General features: G+C 39.9%; 1 protein-coding gene across 6 annotated transcripts in view; it reads right to left on the reverse strand.

The window, feature by feature from the left end:
* FRAS1 (Fraser extracellular matrix complex subunit 1) overlaps positions 1 to 24,742 on the reverse strand; it is a 457,113-nt gene that overhangs the window by 279,555 nt on the left and 152,816 nt on the right. For all 6 annotated transcript variants that reach the window (XM_057546917.1, XM_057546920.1, XM_057546919.1 and 3 more), the window contains exons 3-4: positions 10,755 to 10,862; positions 4,185 to 4,277 (exon numbers count right to left, since the gene is read on the reverse strand). In XM_057546917.1, coding sequence (XP_057402900.1) covers positions 4,185 to 4,277; positions 10,755 to 10,862 — 201 coding nt within the window. The remainder of the gene's footprint in view (positions 1 to 4,184; positions 4,278 to 10,754; positions 10,863 to 24,742) is intronic.

A 24,742-nucleotide genomic window follows, 5' to 3' on the forward strand; every position in this document is an offset into this window, starting at 1 on the left:
AACTTGTCAATCACCAAAGTTTTCTCAACTGTAAAATGAGAGGGCTGTATTAACTAATCTCTTCGGTACCTTCAAGCTCTCTAATGATGTGAATCTATTATCTGACTCAAGAGACATAAAATTAAGCAAGGGATTCTCCCTTCACAATAAGCTTGAGAATTATGGGAATAACAAAGAACATTCGTCAGGGTGACTCCACTCTTGATGTCAAAGCCACGGAAGCCCAGACAGTGATCCAAAGTGCACAGAATGATGGAAAGGAAGTATTCTCACCTCTCTCTTTGAGAAAAGTCACATGAGTCCCCTCCATTTTCATCTCCTACTCTTATGCCTAAATCAGTGACACCTCTCTCCGCAGAGGGAGAGCAGAGATCAAGGGGTTTGGTACATGCTGATAGATAGATAGATAGACAGATAGATGACAGGTAGATATTTTTAAATTTCACAGTGTTTTCTATACTCATTTACAAAAGCTGTATTTTTTATGAGCATTGTAACAAGCAAAGAAAGCTCTGTAAAATCAAGAAAGAACACATACACAAAACAATGCTCCCACAAGACCTGTGTTGTAGCTGTGCCATCTTAATACCATTAATACCTTTTGAAATCATGTGATTTTGACACTGGCCGAAAGCACATTCTGCAGACAATATCTTATATATATTCTTCTGCATAGCCAAATAACGTCGGCTTGGCTGTTGACATAAGTCCAAAGGAAAGAAAAGGTCATTAAGTATTTGCCTGGTTTACTGACAGAACAAAAAAATAATTTTTCTTCCTATAATTTGTTCCTGTTATGATGTTATACATCCAGAATACTAAATACCTGGGGATGTTCCAGGCATATTGTAATTACATCCTCTACTTTGAAGAGAACAAGGCTGCAGAACTCAGTATTCATTTCTTGCCTCACACACATAAATTAGTTCTCCTTTCAGCCTCACAGGCAGGCAAAGCAAGCAGACCTCCCCCTCCACACTCCTGTATTCAGTCGGATGCGGCCGCTAGGGCATCACCACCTGCCACTTTCTTTTTCAGTGAATCTCCAAGCACCATCTTCTAAGACATGACATTATCTGGTGCTGAGATTAAATTAGTAAAGAGGAAAAGAAAGGGGTTAAAGGTCCTTTCTCCTCCCTTTCACAGGCTAATTTGTGGGGAAAAGAACAGGGAAAACGCATTCCAATACTCTTTAGGAAAACATATTTCAGGCTTGTCTCCCTAACTGGTTGGCAAGGTTGGGCTAATTTGAAAGGACAGCTAATTTGAAAGGATAGCTTTGGGAGGTCATGGATGAAATAGTCACCCAAATGCTGGCTGTAATAAGCCCATGCAAAACTTAAATAACCTGGTCAGCCAAAAGGCTCAAGTGTTTTCCTCACTCCAGAGAAGATGTGGGGACTTGTCTTGACTTGCTGGAACGTCAGCTGTACGAGGTGCTGCCCACAATGCCAGCAAAAGAGGTCCCCTCATGAGGCGAGGCTGTTTATTAAAGGTGGCCTCTTCTTGCCGCCCTGAGCTCAACCCACCTTTGACTTTCCTTCTCTTCAATTTTATTCTCTGGGGACGGCATCACTTCAACAGACGCCCCTCCCACCACACTTGCTCTATCCTAAAGCCTCTTCTAAATCTCCCTTTCAGGGGAAAGCTTCCACTTCACCATTCCAAAGCTCTTAAAACGCCAGGCTATTTTATAACTACTGGGAGAGAGTCTCCATAACTCGTCCTACGGGATGCAAGCCAGAGGCTAAAGAGAGAGGATTACCGCTGTTCAGCAGGAGAGGAAGGTGCTCTGAAACTGCTTCCCAAGCAAGCCAAGGGGGCAAAACAGAAAAGGCGCCAAGATTCAGGAAAAAACCTAGTGATGCAAGTGACAAGGGGAGATTCAGACCCAACCCAGACAAGCATTTAACCCACTCAAGGAAATGAATAATATTAAGAAAAATTTGGCAAGAATCTAAAAAGGTGAAGAAAGAGAGGAAAGAAGAACAGGAAGACAAGAAACATGATCGTTTTCTCTTTATTAAGACTAAAATTCGAGGATTTTGTCTCAACTTAAAAAAAAAAAATCATTCTTCTGTTTCTATTTGAAGAAGTAGACCACTAGAGATTTTTTCCCCTTCAAACTACAATTCCTGAAATTCAGCCTTTTTCTCAGTTACATCAAGTACCAGAAATATAATGATAACACTTTCAGGGGAGTACATTCTGAAAGTTGCATATGGGAAAACAAGGCATGGACATGATCTTACCCAGTTTAGAGCTTCCCATGTACTGTGTCAGAGCCGAAGGGGTGAATTGCAAGGGAGGCAGGGAGAAGAAGGACTTTCTAAACTCTTCCAGAAAAAGTAGGAGACCAAGCGGATTTCTAATTAACCCATCAGCAGATCTGTGGTCCCTGAACAGCCCCGCCACACAGGTTAGTTGGTCGAAGACCAACATGCCCTTGGGACAAGGACATGGATAAGCTGGAGAAGGGATTTACTCATTGTTTGAGTCCTGATGTTTATTGAGCACCTACTCTGGGAAAAGTTCACCAGGTTAGGTGGGAGGCAAGGAGGCTCACTATGAAGGTAGACAAAATATTGTCAATGTTCTCAGAAATCTTAATTCAAGATAAGAAGATTGCACATGCGCATGAACATAACACGAGCAAGCAAATGACAAGTGTCATTAGAGTGGCCATGCAAAGAGTCATTGAACTCTGATGTCTCATGTCCCTGGAACCACCTCTTATTTGAGATGTCTGTTGTTCCCCCAGATCCTGGCCTTATTTTGGATCCTAGGGCTCCTTCACTTGAAAGATTCAGCTTGAGGTTTTTGACCTTGAACCACACACCTGTTCCAACCATTATGAACTGGCGTTAATTCCATCACCAATCTGCCCTTCGGCACTTTACATTTCACAAGGGATCCTCTTGTGTGGCGTGTGAAGTTTCCATCACCCTACATAATGCAGACTGAATCAAGCAGCACAAGGTGATACATGGTATGAAGGCACAGATCCTGCTTGGGTATCATTCAGCAATACATTGTGCAGAAGTGAAAGAGTGGCTTCCTCAGGTAATGTGGAGACAGTGGCTTAAGTGAGGTGATCCTGTCCCACGGGGAAAGTGCACTGTACTCACTGAGTTTTAGGTACACACACTGAATAGCAGCCTAGAGCAGGTATATCAAATCCGGCTAACCTATGCTCTCTCCTGAATGGGTAGAGACACTAACTTGGGGAAAGTTTTGTATCAGGTGGAAGATGAAGATTAAAGCAAAGAGCCTCTTTCTAACACATTCAACTTCACCTGCTGCCTCGGGGGAGCATGTAGGCATGAGTGGAGATGAATTGTAGCCATCCCATTTTCATACTTTCTACTATAAACCTTGCAATAGTCCTTTTAAATCAGTATTTAATATCTCTAAATTAATCCCAGAGGAGCTGGAATGAGAAAGTATAATAAAAGAACTTCAGGGTTGATTTCTAGTACTGTGGTTCTAAATGGGGGGAGGTGAGCCTTTTCATTTTGCCCCCTAGGGGAAATGTGGCCATGCCTACAGACATTTCTGGTTGTCAGGAATTCAGAGGATACTAAATGGTGGGTAGAGGCTAGAGATGCCGCTAACCGTTCTATAATGCAGAGGATGGTCCCCACGACAAAGCCTAAAGTGTTAATAGTGCTGAAGTTTAGAAACTCCACCCTGAATGAGGAGCAAAAGACCATGGCTCTAGGCCAGGTTATACCACTTATTGGTAATATATGGGGCAAGTAACTTACAGTCTTTGCAATTCCACTTTTTCATCTTTAACACAGGAGTAATAACATCTGCTCTACTCACCTACTCAGGGTTGTTTATAAAATCAAGTGAAAAAAATGTATGTGGTACACAAAGGTAAGGTGGCCCTTTTATTATTCAGCATTACAACTTCTTCATCATCAACATTCTCAAACTACTCTTTATACAGACACGAATTCAATTGGCAAATATTTACGTGGGTCTATGGAATAAATGGGACAATTTTAATCTTATTCAAGAAACCTAAATGCCCACGGAAAGTCAAATAAGCTTGAGGTCCTCCACAGTCCAAACAAAGGGGAAAAAAGTCCTCTCTTGTCAGCACAAATTTAGCACTCAGCTTTACCTTGTCAATGATCTACAGACACTGAATCAACCATGGGTCAGAAAATACTTACCGTGTGAATTTTCTTTTCATGATGGCAAGATCCAGGAGTCCTCAGCACACACTCAGGGCAGCATTGGTTGGCGGGTATTTGAAGCACTTCCCCCTGAGCATTTAAAAACAGCTCAGTGTAAAATAGCAGCAACGAACAGTCACTTCAGATTCGCTAACTCTCATGAGTTTCCATGGGTGACAACAATAAACAGGATAAACAGAATACACTAACAAAAAGGATTCCCTCTGTCAAGATGAGCTTCTCTCAAAGATAAAATGAACCCCCTTGTGAAAGTAATTTCCTTGAAAACTGTCTACATCTTTTCACATGTAATGAAGTGAAGAATTTTATTCACTAGAAATGCTCCATCTGAGTGTCACAGCAGAAAAGCAGTAGGGGTGAGATAAGAACTCTATTTCCCTAAAACAGAGAAGAGAAGACTTGGGCGGGGGTGGCCACAGAGCTGGCAGGTCTTCTAACATCCTACAGATGCCTGATGGAGCCAGCAGGGGGGGAGCTAAAGTTCTAATGTTTCACTTTTACCTGGGACACAGAGTGGCAAAGCACAAGGGGCAGGTGACTGAAGGACAGAGCTGGGAGAGGAAATAGCATGGCTGTGGAGGTATCCCATGTACCGTGGGGAGCTGGATAGAATTCCTGGGCTCCAATAAAGATCTACATTGTTTATCAGGGTTTCTATAATTGCACTTGTATTTCCTATCAACACGTGACACTATCAAGGGAATGGGCCTCCACGGGATACCTTAGGATTTATTGGGAAGTTGTCATATGTTAACTAACCATCTATTTACCACTGTGAAGGATCTGTTTATCCAAGATTATTAAAACTATGGCACATACATGTGTCTTTGGGGCCCAATCCTTCTATTAGACCCTCTGACTCAACCTGCTCTTCCACTTAGCATTTCCTCAAGTCCAGAGATGTGGCAGAACGGGTAATTAGTGATTTTGATCAAAAATGGTAGGAGATCCTGAATTAACCAGGAAATCATGACTTGTCCACAGAATAAAAGTCTACAAAGAATTCAGCTGGTAGATTGAAAAAATTATGTATGTCTTAATGTTTCTTTGTTATTTCGGGCTGTTTCCATTAAAAAGAATTGTACCTACAAGAGAATGTCAATTGTACATAACTACATCCTCAAAAGTGGGTGGGAAATGGGACTACTATTTCACAACTGTTAATCCACCAAACAGATAAATACATCAGTAACAGTGATCACCAAATTCTTATTTGCTTAATAAAGGATAAAACTTATATGATATGGGATTTTATAAAATTGTACATATGGCGCAACATTAATGACTATTCACAAAAGTGCCCTCTGAAGCCCAAGTAGAACCTACACTTGTCTAACTTCCACTAAGATAGTAAATATAGAAAATACATTAACCTAATTTCCACTAAGCGTCCAGATAGAAAATGAGATAATCCAAGTGTTGTTTGTATTCTAATATGGAAGCAGGGAGCGAGGGAGAGAGGCAGGCAAAATTGAGGACTTCAAGAGATATTTTGTGCCCCCAAATTAGTTGTCTTTGATTTATATAAAAACTGGTCTTCAGATTTGGCTCTCAAAACTCATTTTATAGATATGATATTCTTTATTTGTGAGTGGATGTTCCCTATCTTGCATCTACCTATTGTACTTCTGTTGGAACGTGAAAGAGGTGATATGGGGCTAAAGGAGGAGCAAAGAATTCTGCATGTGGCACTTGGAGAAAGAAAGACAGGGAGTTCTTGCTACCTAACCATGTAACCTTGCATAGCCTTGTGAGCTGTGGGCTGCAGGGAACACATAAGCCTATTGCCCTGCAGGCTTTGCACTGGGAGCGTTAGGAAGTGGCCACTTGGACAAGAGACATCAATGAAGATTGCTTGCCTAGGATCTAGAGGAACCAACTAACAATAACGATGACGATCATGTGATAATTACAGCTAAAACTGAGTACTTAGAATAGCCAGGTACTCTTCTAAGCATATGTGTGTGTGTATGTGTATACATATACATAGATGTATGTTGTGTATATATATATATAATTTCTCACAACAGCTTGATTAGGGAAACACTATTCTTATCTGCATTGAAGTTTGCAGCCGAAACCCCACAATGTAATACAGTGCCCCTTTGCATGGCATTGTCCTCTTTGTATATATGTTATTCAGAGATCCTGAAGATTGCTTCTGACAGGACCGGGTTAGATAGTCAATGTTCTAAATACCTGTGGTTCTCTTTCTCTCAATCTTTCTCTGTCTCTGTCTCTCTCTCTGACCTTATTTATCTAACTCTATAGCTAGTTATTCTATATGGATATAGGATATGAATACAGAATGTATTATATATGGTTAATAGGATGAATAGATAGCTGATAGATAGATACAAATATCTAGTAGAACTACCATTGACACTTGGTTATTTCCAGTCAATCCATGAGCAAAACATACATTGTAAAAGGGCTTTTTAAATTTTTTTTTAAATGATAGGAACCCAAGTTACTATTAATAACAGTAATAATTTAGTTTAGGGTACAATGGTGATTCATTAACTTGTGCCATGAGCTAATGTAAGTGTACCCAGCAGATGCGAATAACAACACATGTTCCTGAGATACACAAGGAAAGACGTGGCGGAGTAGAAATTACACTGGCTCATGAGCCAGAGACTAAGATTCTTGTTATGGCTGTGCCACTGTCTAGCTCTGTATCTTTGAGCAAGCGACTAAACAACTAAAAGCCTGTTTCTTTGTCTATAAAATGAGAAAGCCTGACTAAATCCATTTTAAAGACCTCTTCCAGTTCTATCATTCTGTCGCTCTGTCTCCCCCATCCCCCATATCTTCAACTTCTCTCTCTCTCTTCTAGGTCAGCCCCCTTTCCCTCTCAAGGTGATCATGTCTCTTTCATAGTAATATCAAAAGCCAAGACAAAACCTTCTCCCTTCCCTTGTTTGGTCATTCTACAAATATTGACTAAGCATCTTCAGCAGACAAATAAACAAGCATTTGCAGTCTGGTCAAGGGCTGTAAAAAGGGCAAGCACAAAGCACACAACAACACCCAAGAGGCTCGATGGTCGGGGATGGGAGGTTCAAAGAAACTTCACAGATGTGGTGGTGTCTGCCTAACATCCCATTTCTTTCTTCCATTCTCAGTGAAGCTCCCTGAAGGAGTAGCCTATACTTGGCCTTCCTTTGCCCACTTCCCATTCACTCCTCGAGCCTCTGCATACATTCCCGCCACCTCATTGACAGCAACTTCAGTGTGGCCACCAGTGGCCTACATGTTGTCAAATTCAATGGATCCTATTAAATTCTTCTCCCACTTACTTCCTTACCTGGGATCAACACTGTTGATACAAACTCCTTCTGGAAACTCCCTCCTCTCCTGGCTACCACAACACTGTTCTCTTCTCTGATCATTTCTTGCCCCTTATCTCTCTGACCATGTCTTCTTAATCTTCCTAAGTTCCCTTTTTTTATGTTCACCTCCCCTTAAAAGATGGTGCTCCCCAAATTCCACCCTTGGTCTTGTGTTCTTTTTTCACACAATCTCTTTGGATGAGCTCATTAATTCAAAAGGTTTACATTACTGTCTCCCTGCTAATGATACCCACATTATATCTCTAACTCTGTCTTCTCCTCTGAGCTTTAGACTCAGACATCCAGCTGCCTTTTGGACATATCCACCTGGCTCTTCCACGAACACTTCAAACTCAATGTGCCCCAAATTGAAACCACTGTTCTCCTCCCAGATAAGATGCTTTTCCTCATTCTCCTATATTCTCAATATCAGTTCGTGGCTCAGCTAGCCAATTAGTCATCAAGCCATAAATATGTGAGTCACCTTTCCTTTTCCTTTCTCTCACCCTCCTACCTTCATTCAGTTCTGCTGATCTATCCCCTAAATACTTACTGAGGCTGCCCTTTCCTCTTGACCCCTACATGACCAGCACTCCGATTCAGGTACTCATCCTCTCATCTGGACTATTCTCACAGCCTCTGAACTGATCTCCTCATCTCCAATATTACGCATTATCTTTGAAAAACCAGAAAGATCTTTCAAAAAGAAAAGCTGGCCATTCTATCCACATGCTTTAATTAGTATTCTATCACCTTAAAAATGAAATTCCAAGCTCCACAGTACAGCATACAAGGCTCTCCATAACCTTGAACTTACCAATTCTCTAGCTTCATCTCTCATATATTCACTCAGTCAGTCAAAAGATACTTATTGAGTGCCTACCATGTATCAGGTGCAATTGTAGGTGCTGAGGATACACGATAAATAAAAGAGATAGTAAACAAGAACTATCAGTAAAATATAGAGTATGTCAGACAGTAGTTAGTGCCAAGAAGAAAAATAAAGCATGGAAAATGAATAGGAAATGTGTGGTAAGGGGCGGAGAATTGCAATTTCAAAAGAATGGCATTTGAGAAAGACTTAAAGGAAGTAAAGGGTCAAAATAGATAGATTAGATAGATAGATAGATAATTTCAATGGGAACAGCAGGGTGCAAAGGCCCTAATGGCAGAGGTATGTCTGGCACAAATCCAGGGAATAGCAAGCAGGCTTGGTGTCTGAAGCAGAGGAAGCAGGGAGAGTAGTCAATTAATCAGAGGGTACAGCAGTACTTTATAGGACATTGCGAGGAGTTACTCAAAGTGAGAAGAGAAGCCATCAAAAGCTATTGGAGGGGTTTAAGGAGAGAAGCAGCATGATGACTTAATTTTTAATAGGATCATCCTGGCTGCTATATCAAGATTACAGTGAAAAAGGCAAGGACAGAAACAGTGAAACAAGTTAAGAGGCTACAGGGAGAATGCAGGCAAAAAAAAAAAAAAGATACTAGGCTGAACCAGAGTAAAAGCAGAGAAGTTGCATCTGCAGTGTATTGTTTCATGAAGGAAAAGCTGGGGGATTTGCTAATGTACTGGATGTGGGATGTGGGAGAAAGTGGGGAGGATGATACTAAGTTTTCTGGCCTGAGCGACTGGGAGAAGGGAGTTTTCATTTACTGAGAAAAATCAGGAGAAGAACAAATTAGGAAGGGACAAAATCATACTTGGTATAGAACAAGGGTCAGAAACTTTTTCTATAAAGGGCCAGATGGTAAATATTTTAGCCTTTGGGGGCCACATATGGTCTACATCACAACTACACAACTCTGTCATTGTAGCACAAAAGTAGCTGTAGACAATACTTAAATAAATGAGTGTACCTGTGTTTCAATAAAACTTTATTTATGGATACTGAAACTTGATTTCATACAATTTCCACATCACGAAATACTGTTCTCTGTTGGTTTTTTCCAACTACTGAAAAATGTAAAAACCATTCTTTGTTCACAAGTCATGCAAAAACAGGTAGAGGCCAGATTTAGTCTGCTGACCCCTGGTTTAGAACACATTTAGTTTTCAGCAATACCGCCTATGTCTTCTAACATTTAATTCAGTGCTTCTTCCATGATACCATAATTATTCACATGAAGTGGAGGAGGGCATGTCTTCATGGTCCTTACAAAACCAGCTCAGATTTACTCAGCAAGCAAAACAGAGATCTTTTAGGAGTGGTTACTCCAGAAAATAGCCTCACAACATACAGCGAAATATTATCAAATTTACCAATATTTGACGTACACGCAGCTTCTCAGAAATACACCCATGCAGAAATTGCAAAATACCCTTAAAGGTATACAGAACCTTCACTCCAGTGTTAGAAACAAACAGAAACTTCTTAGCATTAGATGGCATAAAGACTCAAGATTAATTATCATGGGGTGGGGAGAGATAAAACTAGAAAAATAAACTGTGCTTGTGAAATTGACAGAAAGCTTTTTAAAGAAAATAATTGGTCTTCTCCAGGTAGTTTCAAATGTTCAAATTTGAAGCTTAAGCTTTTTTTTGTAAGTAGATTCACTTTAAAAAGAAAAGAGTCAGCGCTTGGAAAAAAAAATTCTAACAGAATAGATGTGTAGTCAAAAAAATGAAAAAGTTTAACAAAGGAAAAGGAGGAACTATCCCTGACACGTTTGGTTAAATACCAGGAGATTTCTGAGTCAAAGCCTATCCTATGATCCTAGGTAGCCCAACGGCAGCATGATGATACAATCAGTTGTACAACAAATAACGTCTTTAGCAAATCATCTTTGAGAAGTCAATTCTGACTTTCAGTGCGTTCAATGGCTTGTAAAATGTTGTGGTTACTGTCAGACCCAAGGAAGATCTCTGGGCAACAGTTTATTAACTGCATAATCCTATTAAGTTGCCTAAAATCTCCAGGCTTCACTTTCCTCATCTGTAAAGTGGGGATAAAGATACATACCCCACATAATATTAAATGGTATAACACCATAAAACCTTTAAGTTTTAACCTTGAGTGCCTGGTCCAGAGTAAATGCCCAATAAACAGGAATTAAGTTATTCTTAGATACAATATGTTAAAATTCTCTCCTATATTTCCTAAACTTTGCAATTAGAGATTGGGATAAATGTCAAAAACAGATGACTGAAAAAATGCAAGCACCCTACCATTCCCTGACTTTACATTTAGAAAACAGTTAGGACACCATACCTTCTCAAAGGCACACTGAGGGTTTCTGCAAACAGCAGGTTTGCAGATAATGATATCACCATGGCAACGGCAGTTCTGGCATGAATCAGGCTTCCAAACGGTGGCATCCTGCAAAGAAGCATAAGCTCTGAGTTAAAAACTGATCAGTCAAGGTATGAGCACAAAAACGTGGTACCATCAACAGCCCCACAGCCTAAACAATTAAAAGGCAAAGGAAAGTCACAGACACACATGGTGCTTGCTGGGCACTGATTAAACCCGGAGAGGCAATAAAAGCAGTCTAATCCATTTCATCACAGTCAACCCACGTAGCCAAAGACAAGGGCATGCAGCAGGGAGCTGTCGATACCCAGAGTACAAACAATCGATTGGACTGAAACCTCAGGAGGACAAGCTGCTCTCAGACTTGAGGTTTCTCTTTGCTGTTAACTAGCAGACACCATCGGAGCATGTTCAAAGGAAAATGACACTTAGACTAGCACTAACCAGCATCCTAAGAGCAGCTTGTGCCACTAGATACTATCAGCACCTCACACTTCACTTCCCAGTTCTTTGCTACTACATCCACCAATGCTCATCTATTCCATGGTTCACCTTTACCTCTGATGGGATAAGGTACAGACCCCATCACCTGGCTCTCGCCTCTCTCCCTGGCCTCGGCAAATCTCACAGTTCTGAGACTTTCATCCACTCTAGTTGGTCAAGCCATTGGACAGCCCCAGCCTCCCTTATCTGGCCTCACAGCTTACCCTCTACCTGGATCCCCGCTTCTCCCTGACTCCCCCAAAGAGAGCTTGCAAAGCAATACACTTCTTTCAAGCCTCAACCTCAAGAACAAATCATTTCCTAACTCTTAATCCTGCACACTGCACCCTCCACTCGGGTGCGGCTCCTCATGGCTTCTCTGCGACCCCACTGTGTCCTGCACACACTGCCACGCTTCACTGCACTCATCTACATTCCTGTTATCCTGGCTGGACCAGACTGTGAGCACCCAAAGCAGGCACCGTCCTGGGCCCAGCACACTGCAGGTCCTCTAGACCAAGAGCTCACAGTGCACAAGTCGCTTAGTGAAGGCTTTGTCCTCCTTTCTATACTTCCTCGTCCTTTGGTCCTCAAACAATTGAAGTGCTACTTGAATACTTTGGGGAGGAGTAAGGGAAGTTTCTAAACTCTTGATAGAGTCATCAGAATATTAGCACTCGACCTGAACTGGGATGAGCTGGGAAAATGACGGATGCTAGCAAAGGATGCTTTCACACAAAGGTAGACAACAAATGTGACGGTTAATTTCTGTGTCAACTTGGCTAGGCTATGGTACCCAGCTGTTTGGTTCAGATTTACATGGATTGTGCACAACATTCTCAAGGAAAAATGAAGTCATCCTTTTGTGTTGAGAAATGTTAAATGTATAAGCTTTTAGAGAATGTGCTTCAAACCCAAAGTCATTTAAGAAATATAAAACATATCTGAGGTAGACTACATTCCCAGTGGCTAATTCATAAAAAATTTGAGTCAAAAATGTAGAATAGATAGCTAGTGGAAAGCAGCCGCATAGCACAGGGAGATCAGCTCGGTGCTTTGTGAGCACCTAGAGGGGTGGGATAGGGAGGGTGGGAGGGAGGGAGACGCAAGAGGGAAGAGATATGGGAACATATGTATATGTATAACTGATTCACTTTGTTATAAAGCAGAAACTAACACACCATTGTAAAGCAATTATACTCCAATAAAGATGTTAAAAAATAAAATAAAATAAATAAAATAAAACCTGACTTGGAATACCTCTGAATTTCTTTCTCTTTATTGTTACAGCACATTCTTCTGAAATTGGCAATAGTGTGCCAACTACAGTCTACTCTTAACCCAAAAAGCAATGACAAATAGGTGAGGGGAAAGAAAAAATTTCAATCTCAAGCACGATGTAATATATATTCCCTGCTGATTTAAGAAAATGATATCAGCTTCAGGATACAGATTAACTGAAAATGACGACTTCACAAAGTCGGCAACTACTGTTTATTGATCACTTATGCTGACAGGAAGTGCTGGTAGGAGAAGGCACTTGTGGTGCTGGAGGAGGGTGGTCTCATTTGCTTTCCTGACCTCTGCCATCACCCTAGAGAGTAGGCCCAGCAGAGAGGTAGGCAACTGCATATCAACGCTACGGAAAGCTCTTACAGGAACGGCAATGCTATGAAGCTGGCACTGTTATTATCATGGCTATTCCCGCTGAACACATGAGGAAACAAGACGTGAGAGACTGAGCAATTTGCTCGAGTTCACGAAGCTGTAGGAGACCTAAGAACTCAGGCTCTGGAGCCAGGCTGCTGGACTTGACTCCTGCTGTCACCATTCATTAATGATGACACCAGTGAGTCCGTTATCAGGTGTCTGTGTCCCAGGTTCCTCATCTGTAAAGTAGGGATGATAAAATACTAAACTCCGAGGGTTATTGAAAGGATCAAATGAGATGATTTGCTTAAAGAGATCTGAACAGTGCTTGGAACTTACTAAAGGCCCATTAATTTATTTTTAATGTTATTTATTTTTAATCCAAATGCTTCCTACGGTGTCACAGGCATTTAGAAAATATCTTCTAAACATGTCCTTTTCTCAGAGTGAAAACATTCCCCTAAGTACCTTGACTTTCCCATCTTCCCACTCCAGCCTACACAGGCACAATGGAGTGAAATTATTACTTAATTAGGACCCCCAAGCACTGAAAAGACCCAGTGAATGTTGCATTAGAAGAAAGGAATGAATCCACAGTTTGCATTTTCAAGACTACTTAGGTAATTGGAAAAGCCTCTGTAACCATGAACCCATCTTCCTTTTCACTCAGACCTCAGATGACCATGCGAGCTTCATGAACTCGCTTCAGCTCAATGTGGCTCTAAGATGCTTGTCATCGCTACTCTCTCCAGATGTGGCATTCTTCCCCCAGGTATCAAGTTCTTCCCTATACCTCAACTATTTCCTCAGTGACTCTAGCCTCCAGAATAGTCCATTATACCTTTTAGCAGCTCTCAATCACTGAACTCAGCTTACTGAACTCTAAACAGGATGTTCTAAAAACATGAAATAATTTTTCACTTTCATTCGTAACATTCATTATGTTAATTCAAAGTTAAATTTATCTGGGCCCAGGAAGCATTTAATCTGTTCACATATCTGTCTTCCCACTAGTCTATGACTCTCCAAGGAAGGAGAGCTCGCTTTATTCCTTTTTGTACAGCCCCTTCACCTAGCACGATTCTTGAGTGTTGGCTGAATTCATTAGTGAACAACCCTGAGTACTTGCTTATCCTCAAGAAAATATCTATCCCCATGACTTGAGATACCCCAGTTAGGACAAGAGGTCTTGAGAAAACAATGTTTAAGTGACATCACTACAAAATCCCCATAATGTGGAAGGTTATTAGGTCACTGGAATCAAACTACAAAGAAAAATTTTCTTCATCTAGGCATTGTCAAAAAACTTCCTTATATTAATGTCCTCATAGAGTCAATAATTTATGGTTAATTTTAAATAAAATGAGCCCTTTACCAAGGCCTAGATAGATGGCCATATATTTAACGAATCAATTTCTATGGTACCATAAAATTGCTTTATGAAGGTAGGGATGCTAGAGTGCCTCAATCGTTAAAACTCTGGATAAAGCCATAAAGACCAAAGAAATAACACTGTGAAGTAAATTGTACAGATTTTCCATGTCACCATTGCAATTCTGTCACTTTATAATCCTCTCTTCCAATCTAACACACTCTGCAAAAGAGAGTCATAATAGTTTTCCACTAGAATATAGCTTAAAGGATTAAATTATGACAAACCTAAAAAGCAATCTAAACAGCTTTTAATATTTTTAATAATAAGTGAATAAAGTGTTCTTGTAGATAATATAGTGCTTTCATCCCTAAATACCTTACAGTAATAGCAAGGTGCTTCATAAAAAACAACAAAAACTATTTCACTTGGTTAAATATTTATTAAACATTTGTTTAATGCTAAAAATAAACAGTGAATATATCCCTCATGAGTATTCAAATTTCTGGGGGGATATTATTTATGGTATTCTACAGTAGCAGTATATCAACTGTCGACATAAATTTTCTTCCACCTGAATGTTATAATAACCCTATTTTAGGTATTGATTAATTCATCTCATTTTAAATCCCCTTAGCTTCTTAGGCCAAAAATGAGAAAGGAGGAATAAAGCAACCCTAAAATTGTGCTTTTAAATTACAAAATAGTATATAATGTCTTTTTATAATTAAAATATATTTTTGTGCATGGAAACAAAGTATGGAATAATACAAACCAGTAAGCGAAGGGTGGTCATTCCTGGGTGAGGATTCTTTATTTTTTTGTTTTTTTCCTTTTTCCTTATCCATATTTTCTATTTTTTCAATAAAAAAATATGTAACTTATGTGATCTTGTAAAGTTACTTTCAAAATATAAGATAGAAAAACCAAAAATGTGGCGCCCTTTTTCCTGCCAACCATAGGTACATAGCATCTGGGCTTTGGAGTTGAACTGGCATGAGGGGAGGGGAGTTAAATAAAACCACCCACCAAGTACCTAACAGTGAGCCATTCAGCTAAACTTCCTGAGTTATCCCCAAACCTTCTTGCAGTCAGTAAGATTTTAAAAAATTAACTGTGTTCTCTACTTGTCCTTCAAAGCAATGAAAGGACCACAATATTCCACTGGGGCTTGTGTCTTCATTTCTGGAGGTTCATTTCCCTGACAAGTCTGGTTTTCAGGAAAGATAATCCATATAAAAGGGTTCTTTGACCCAGCTCCAGCTCGGACACAGAAATAATGGTTCTTGTTTGTCAAGGAACCATAAAGGAATGAATCAATAACTTTCATAAGGTTATTTCAGAGTTCAATTCTTTCTCCAAGTGCCCTTCCTCAGACAGCTTAGATAAAAAATACCTTTTTCATTTGGTCTCATTTTAAAGTTCATGTGAAGCTCCTCATCCAGCCCCAAATAAAAAGGAGCAGAGGACACACTGTTAAGAAAAGATGAGTCCTTGTATTTACATCAAATTCTCCCCTTTCAGGAGGGACTAATACAAGCCAATGCCAAATAAAAGAGAAAATGGTGATCCACTTCCTGTTTGAGACCTAGTTCAAAGGCTTGCTCCATACAATACCCCCTTATGGAGTTTGTTTTGCACACCAAGGGCCTAAGTAGTTTCGCATTTTGGCCTCCTGGAGTGATTAGCTTGTACCTGATCTCCTCCTGCTGTTGTCTTAAAATGATAAACCTGAAGGCATCAGCCATAAGAAGATCAACTTAGATACAGAAGCAACAGCATGAATCACAGATGAAAAGATAGCTGCTACACATAACTGAAAATGTCTTTGTTCAGTTGGCTGACAAGAGACCCTGAACAGCATGGCAAGTTAACATCATGTTCTTGTACATGTCTTCTTATAGTAGTGCACTAACATAGGTGGAGGCAGGGCAAGGAAAGGAAAGGGAACAAGCTACCGCCAAGGGCCAATACTTCTCCAGATCTGCCACACATTCAGTGTCTCACGGCCCCTCTCAGCATCCTGTGGACAAGGCATCACTACCCTATCGTATCAATGAGGGAATAGGGTGCGAAAAGGCTGAGTGAATTGTCCAGAGCACATCCAGTAACGGGTGGATCTGGGATTCAAACCCATCCTTTTTCTTCTTTGCTACACTGTTATCATATAGCATCAGTAAGAATGAATGCTTTAGTGTATACATGTCAATCCCAATCTCCCAATTCATCACACCACCACCACCCCCCGCCACTTTCCCCCCTTGGTGTCCATACATTTGTTCTCTACACACTAATATGTATAAAATGGATAACTAATAAGAACCTGCTGTATAAAAAATTAATTAAATTAAATTTAAAAAAGAATGAATGCTTTATTATATATATGCTCCTTATTTTATATATGTAGTGTGTGTATAGATAGATAGATAGATAGATAGATAGATAGATAGATAGACAGATAGATACTGTAGAGCAGTCTTACCATTTCAAGTCACTCTTACTTCCACTTTCTCACTTTAATAGGCCAACGAGGTGAGGCACCCTAGGGCAGCGCTGCTAAATTTACAGAGGAAAGGACTGTGAGGTTAAGTGACTTAACTGCCTAACAGGCTCCCCAAGCCTCCAACAGCACACTCCCACCCCTCTTAATCTAACTTCCACACATCCTCCAAGTCTCAGTTGAAATATCACTTCCTCGGGGAGGCCTTCTCTGCCTCCGTGACTAAGTCAATATTTCCCTGCTCATGTTCCCAAAGCTCCCCCTACTTCCAAAAAGCCAGTCTGTTCCTCCAAGTTCTGTTTGGCACAGAAAAGACAAAGGAGAAAGAGAGCACCTTCTGGGTTCCAGATACTTTGGCACATTCACATCTTTCATATTTCTTCCTAAAATATTTTGAGATACATATTATCATATCCCCATTTTACAGATAAGGAAACCAAGGTTCTGACAGGTTAGGTGATATTCCCAAAGTTTGTAAGCGATTGTACCTATATTTGAACCGATGGCCATCTGATTCTGAAACTTATGTTTTTCCCACCACACCCACCTCTGTACCCACATCATTGGTCTATGGACACAAAGTTATACAGCACAGTAGCTCAAGTAGCAATGCCAAATGCCAATATGGTAGAGTGGATAAACTTGGGTTCAAATACCGATTCAATTACTTCCTAGCTTTGGGAACTTAGACAAATCTTAGCTTTTCTGAGTCTCCATTTCCTAATATATAAACTAAGGGTAAGATAGGACCCAATGGAGTGACAGTGAAGGTGAAATAAACTAATGTACTTACTTAGCACAGTGACTGGTGCATAGAAAGCACTTAATAAATGTTAGCTATGACTTTGGTCACTTGCCACAATCTTAACCAGTTGACCACGGTATTTTCAGTAACAGAGGGAATAGTTGTAGCATTTAGAGCTTTACAAAATCCCTCTAGCTTCCAAGATAAGGAGAAGTTAACTTTCCCACTGCTTAAATGTTTACAAAATATTCCACTATAGAGTGCTGTGGAAACTATACTCCTGGAGTAGTACACACACACACACACAAAAAGGAACACTGCAAAATATAGAATAAGATTAAATACCCAGTGAATGTGCTCACATTCCAAATTCTGAAGCAATGGAAACACAGGCTTAGCTCTTCTATTTTTACACCCAGCTTTCCATTTGTTCTAACACAATCCTGTTACAGTGAAAGCCCAAACTAAGAGGACTCCAGTGACAAAATAACCTTCATAAATTCCGGGAGACGTTAACCACAGAAAAAGTTCTAAAATGAATAAAAATCTGCCTCATATTTCCACTTTAAGTAGTCCAGATACTAAGGAGACTCTAGTACAGCTTAAGCTTGAAATTGCTTTTTTTTTTTCTCTAACAATTCAGCTCTCAAAGACTTCATTTCCTATTCCTAAGGCAAATGAAGAAAAAAAAATTAAACATTCAAAATGTTTGGACATGAAATTAAATTATAGCCATACCATTACCTCTCATATTAAAATTATTTATTTTCTTGTCTTCCTCCCCCAATAGATCATTATCATTTGTTCTATAATTAGTCGTTTACGTCTATCTACCTCCCCAAGAGTAAGGACAATTTCTTTACATAGAGGTAGCTTTGTATTCCCATAGTGACTGAAATATGGCAGGCACTTATAATGATTTTGACTGAGTTAATGAATGGATGGATGGGTGGATGGATAGATATTCCCAAATTTAAATAATTGCTGGCAATTTTGTGATGTAATAGCTGAAAGTCAAACACACAGACAACACTTCACTCTCCATGCTGCCCTTGCACCTGCAGTAGCCATTTTCAACACGTGCTGTTTAAGATCCAGCCTTTTAGACCTATGTCTCAGTCAAGACCTTTGCTCTAAAAGGGCCCATCTATTTCTGCCTGAATGCTAGGCTTGTCTGCCTGATGCTCTTGTGTTCCAGCATGTCAAAGCTGTATCATAGCATTTGAAGCTATGCAGCAAAACCTTCATCCCTAACGTTTTCCTCTAGCCAGCCTCTTGGCAGCTGATCTAGTTAAACTGACCACCCAGTAAATGGCTGGGAGTTGTACTGATGCTCACATTCAACTATATAAAGCCACATCCTACTATGTCTGTTGTCAGGCCCAGCAGAGGCCCTGAGTCAAAGGCAGCATCACTGGTGACCACTCCTCACTATTGAATGTAAAGCAGGCTCCTAAACAGGGACTATGCCACTCCAAGAGGCATTTAAAAATTTGCTCTGGGGCTTCCCTGGTGGCGCAGTGGTTGAGAGTCTGCCTGCCAATGCAGGGGACACGGGTTCAAGCCCTGGTCTGGGAAGATCCCATATGCCGCGGAGCAACTAGGCCCGTGAGCCACAACTACTGAGCCTGCGCGTCTGGAGCCTGTGCTCCACAATAGGAGAGGCCGCAACAGTGAGAGGCCCGCGCACCGCGATGAAGAGTGGCCCCCGCTCGCCGCAACTGGAGAAAGCCCTCGCACAGAAACGAAGACCCAACACAGCCAAAAATAAAGAAATAAATAAATATTAAAAATTTGCTCTGAAGAATGAAGGTTAGGATGCTACTGGCATTTAATACACAAGGATCATAAATTCCAGATGTCATGTAATGAGCAAGACATTCCTGCACCAAGAAAAACTGTCCCACTTCCACATGACTTTCAAATGTCCCACAAAACATTCATGTCAATGAAAAATCTGTTTATAGTTATCTGATTATATATCTTAACTGTTCCTAACTGTTTTACACATAAAGAATTTATTGAGTGGTAATAACATACACTGAATTGTCCAGGAATTAACTACCATGTAACTCAAAGAAAGATGGTACTTTATTTTGTTTAGAACTTTATGAAGATGAGAAGATAATAAAAACATGTATTGGAGATTTTTAAAAAACTATGAATATTTCATCAGATACAATATCTACAAACATAATTCATTTGAAATTTAATTATGGACAGTTAACTTCTCCACGAAAATAAAAAATGGTGAAAGTTAGAAGACAAATATTTAAAGTGAGAAACAAAAACAAAAACAACCATCAACTTAGAATTCTATACCTAGCAAACATATCCTTCAACAATGAAAGTAAAATAAAGATGTTTTAAATTAATGAAACCTGTGAGAATTTGTCACATACAATTTCAAACTAAAAAAAAAAAAAATACTAAAGGAAGTTTTTTAGGCAAAGAAAAAATGATTCTAGATGGAAACACAGTAATGTGGGAAGGAATTTTGAGTAATCAAAAGGTCAAATATGTGAGTAATCTAAATAAATAACTGTACAAAACAAAAATGCTAACATCTTGTGGGATGTAAAATATATACAAGTTTAAAATGCCTAATAACAATAATACATAAGATAGTAGAGGGATAGAGACTGTCATACAGAGTGAAGTAAGTCAGAAAGAGAAAAACAAATACCGTATGCTAACACATATATATGGAATCTAAAAAAAAAAAAAGAAAATGGTCAGAAGAATCTAGGGGCAACACAGGAATAAAGATGCAGACCTACTAGAGAATGGACTTGAGGATACGGTGAGGGGGAAGGGTAAGCTGCGACAAAGTGAGAGAGTGGCATGGACATATATACACTACCAAATGTAAAACAGATAGCTAGTGGGAAACAGCCGCATAGCACAGGGAGATCAGCTCGGTGCTTTGTGACCACCTAGGGGGTGGGATAGGGAGGGTGGGAGGGAGGGAGATGCAAGAGGGAAGAGATATGGGGATATATGTATATGTATAACTGATTCACTTTGTTATAAAGCAGAAACTGACACACCATTGTAAAGCAATTATACTCTAATAAAGATGTTTAAAAAAAAAGATAGTAGAGGGATAAATAAAGCTGAAGTGTTTCAAGGTTCTAGTATTAGTTGGGAAGAGATAAATAAAAGGATTACTACATATTGTAATCTCTAGGATAACCATTAAAAAATTAGTAAAAGCACGTATAACTAACAAGCTAATGGGAAATTAAATACAAAAATGATTAGATTGATCCAAAAGACAAAAAGAAAAAACAAAGAAAAATAGAACAGAAGTGACAAATAGAAAACAAATAGTAAGATGGGATATATAAACCTTAAAATATCAGTGATTACATTGAACAAAAATGTTAAAAGATAAAGATTGTCAGACTGTATAAAGACAGATCAGTGGATACAATAGCATTGAGAGCCTTTATCATAAAATATCAACTGAATTTCTCAAAGTAAAACCCCAATATGTATATATGTATATTTGTATGTATTTATACCTCTGCCTCAGTCAAAATAGGATTTCAGAGACCAACTCCTTTAAGAATTCAATTCACCAAGAATTTATTGAGGATTTATCATTGTGCTATACAATATGGAAGATATCAAAAAATACAGCCCAAACCAGAGACAGAATACAACTCAGTCCCTTATATTTGCCCTTGAACTTGAAATACAGTTAAAGAAGCAAGACTTTTGAAACAATTAGAGAACAAAGCAAAAGACAAGAACTGGAGAAACAACCTAGTGTAGAATAAGAGCACTGGACTGAGAGTCAGAACCTGCTTTTATCAAGCTGGGCACACGAGACAAGTCACTTGCGTGGGTCTCAGATCCTCTTCCATAAAATTCAGAGAGTAGATGACATCATCCATAATCTAGAGATGGATTTTGGAGTCAAACAAATCTGGGTTGGAATCTAGCTCCCTGCCTTAATAATTACAGAACCTTAAGCAAGATAATTATCCTGAGTCAGCCTCAGTTTCCTTTTATGTAAAAAGAATTAAGATGATAAAACCTACCCGGGAGGATAAATTAGGTCAGACATTTGCAATTATTGGCACAGTGCCCCGAACTTACAGGGTAGAGCAGAGGCTTCCACTTCTCCAACCTCAGACCTTTCCTCTATCCAGACAAATCTCTCCATGACCTCTGTTACCCAGAAGGATCATCACTACACCCCTGTGCAGAATTTATAAAGCAGTCCATCAGCTGCTGGATTTTTTCCTCATGTGTGCATTTCATGACCATGTTCATCAATATACCAACCACTCTTCATAACGTTTCAAAATACGATACCATAGGGGTAATTGCTTTTTTAAAAAAATCAAACATACGACTTCCCAAAACCCTTTTAAAATGTCCAGTATACAAGTTATATGTCCATACAATACTGATAGCTACTATTTACTAAGCAACTATTAACACATATATATAACATATGTGTATGTATATATACATATATGTGTATCTTATAGGTGCATGTGTGTATATGTACACCTATAAAATACATGTTACATATGTATTACATATATGTGTGTATATATATGTATTTACATGTAACATTTAATCCCCACCAAAAAAATCCTATAAATTAGTTATTATTGCTCCTGTTCTACAAATAAAAAATTGTTTTAAAAACCCAGAAACTTAAAGAAATTATTTGCTCAGTTATTGTACAACTGGTGAAACCAGGATTTGAAGCCCAGACTGCTTGGTGTCAAGAACCATGCTCTTTCAACTGAAAAATGATAGTTCTGATGAGAACAGCTCTCAATAGGTTTAAGCATAACCGATCAAGAGACCGAACTGACTTTGGCTGCTGTTGCCACCTCCACCCCATCACATGCAGCTGGCAAGGATTTCGGGGAGGGAGGGAATCAGGGACCAACAAGGGCAGCTAGCCCTCCCTCGGCAATCTGACTCTCAACATCTTACTGAAGACCGTAAGCTTCTAAGGACACAAAACCAGTTTCCCCTCTGGAAATGTTTGAGGAAGCTTTCTATAAAGCCACGTGGCATAATAAAATAATAATGATATAGCTATAAAACTGTACTAGATAACACTGCTCAAATCAACTTTCTGAATCTTGGCAAATGAGAAGAGTTTAATAATTACTTAGCTGCTGCTATTTCCATTTCCCAGGTTCATAGTGGAAATGTTATTCTAAATTTCTAAGTCAGAGACAGTAAACAGGTGTTATCACTTACACCAGCTCTGGAAAGAGTGATTTGAAATGCTGTGTTGAGAAGGATCCTGAAGCTCTGTCCAGGTAGGTTAAATGAGAAAGATTACTATTGTCTGCCACGTGCTCAGGGTTAAGTTATGGGAAGTAGTAGAAGTTACCTGTGCCATATGTTCCCAGATGCTAAAGCCAACATAATCTACCCTAAAATATTGTTCACCACTGTTACTTGATCCATGAATTAAAGTGGGAAAGAAAAGCAAAGGAAAAAAAAAGAAAACTGGCTGGGTGAAAACCACTGAGATGATCAACTTTAATGATGAACTAATCAACTACACTATACTTTTCTTACTTTTCCATTAAGCTATTCAACTTTTTCCCGACATGTAAACCTTTCCTTATTCATAACTAGTTTACAAAATAGGCTTCTGTTCTGCCTCAGCTATTTTTTGCAAGAACACCCTGGCACAGGCCACAGCTGGCATATGAGCTTAACATCTTCACCTCTGGGAACATGGATCCTACTCCCATTCCAAACCAAGAGGAAATTAACTGCCAGTTCTGATGGGAATGACATATTGACTAAGTACTTAGACCAAGCAATCCACTACCGCAGTCAGCAAAATACACAGTGGTTGTATTCTCTAACAACACAAGAATGCTTGATTAGATTTGCTGCAGGCCTCACTGTTTGCCAGGAAGCCACTGAAAAGAAGCAGGTATCAGGTGTCCCCGAGAGAGACCCTCCCAGGGTTCACTGTTAAATCCAGAGGCAGAACCCAGAGCAATTACACTTCTGGTACAATTACCAGCATCACCCACTCCCTGCCAAGTGAGGAGACTTGGCAGCTGAATAATATAGCTTTCATTTTACATTTCCACTCCAATTAGCTGACAGTACTAGTCAATTGGCTGAAGAAAACAAAATGCAAGGGAAGTTGAAAGGCCTCTATGTGATTTACAGAGCTGTGCCTTCAAGAACAATGACGAGATGAAAGGGGCTGAAAAGAGAATTAGGGGGCCCACCGCAACAAAAGGGCAAGCTGCAGGCAACCCACAGGTGGGATGTACGGCTTAAATGGTGCACCAGAGATATTTAAGCTTAACACCCGTCCCAACTACTGTTTGTTTGACTAATGGCAAGAGAATTAAATTGCCGCCCCTGTAAGGTCTGGCTGGGACTTATTAACATCATACAGCACAGACATGCAACTTCTAGCCTCCCTCGTCCTGCCACACAGTCAACGTTTACAGAGAAGTTACTGAACTGAGTGCAAAGTCAAGTCCCGCTATTGCTAGGAGCTGTTAAAGCAATAGACAATGAGTTTCCGGGGGGCACCCAGTCTTGTCAGTAAGATGAAATGCACACAGGAAACAAGGAGACCATACAGCGGACAGTGGGGAGGAGGTATGGTTGCAGTAACGTTGAATAACTAAGCCATTAGAATCTGCAGACCAGCGCCAGAATCCTAGGTGAATCCCACAGAGGGGTTCTAATAGATTCCACTGGAGTCCTCACTGGTTCTGGCTGGGTAACTCCAAGAACTCTTCCAGAGCTGAGCAGAATCAGCCAGAGTCTTAGGCCCAGTAACAGTCCAGATTGAACCTGGGCAAGGTTCCATGGTGCTGCCCTGCTCTCCTAGATTCTTCCAGAGCTGACGGGAGGCTAGTGACAGCCCTGTAGAGAGCCTGGGAAATTCTGTCTGGTTGCACTGTGGGTGAGCCTGAGATTTCCAGCACCCCTGGGGGAATGATTCCATTAAAGACAGAGCATACATTACAATTTGTTTCCTGGGTTTCATCCAAAATATACAATTTCAGCCTTTATCCATTTTTGGCCCTGGGATTGACATTTAATATAGAGTGGAGGGGTTCTGTGATCTTGTTCCAAAGCTGAATGTCAAATGTATTAAAGAGGAAGCGTCCATTCTGCAGATCAGGGGTTGCCACCTTCTTCTTGGTGGCTCAGGACCTCATGACTCT

This window comes from Balaenoptera acutorostrata, chromosome 5 (genome assembly GCF_949987535.1).
Source record: "Balaenoptera acutorostrata chromosome 5, mBalAcu1.1, whole genome shotgun sequence".
Classification (NCBI taxonomy): Eukaryota; Metazoa; Chordata; class Mammalia; order Artiodactyla; family Balaenopteridae; genus Balaenoptera; species Balaenoptera acutorostrata.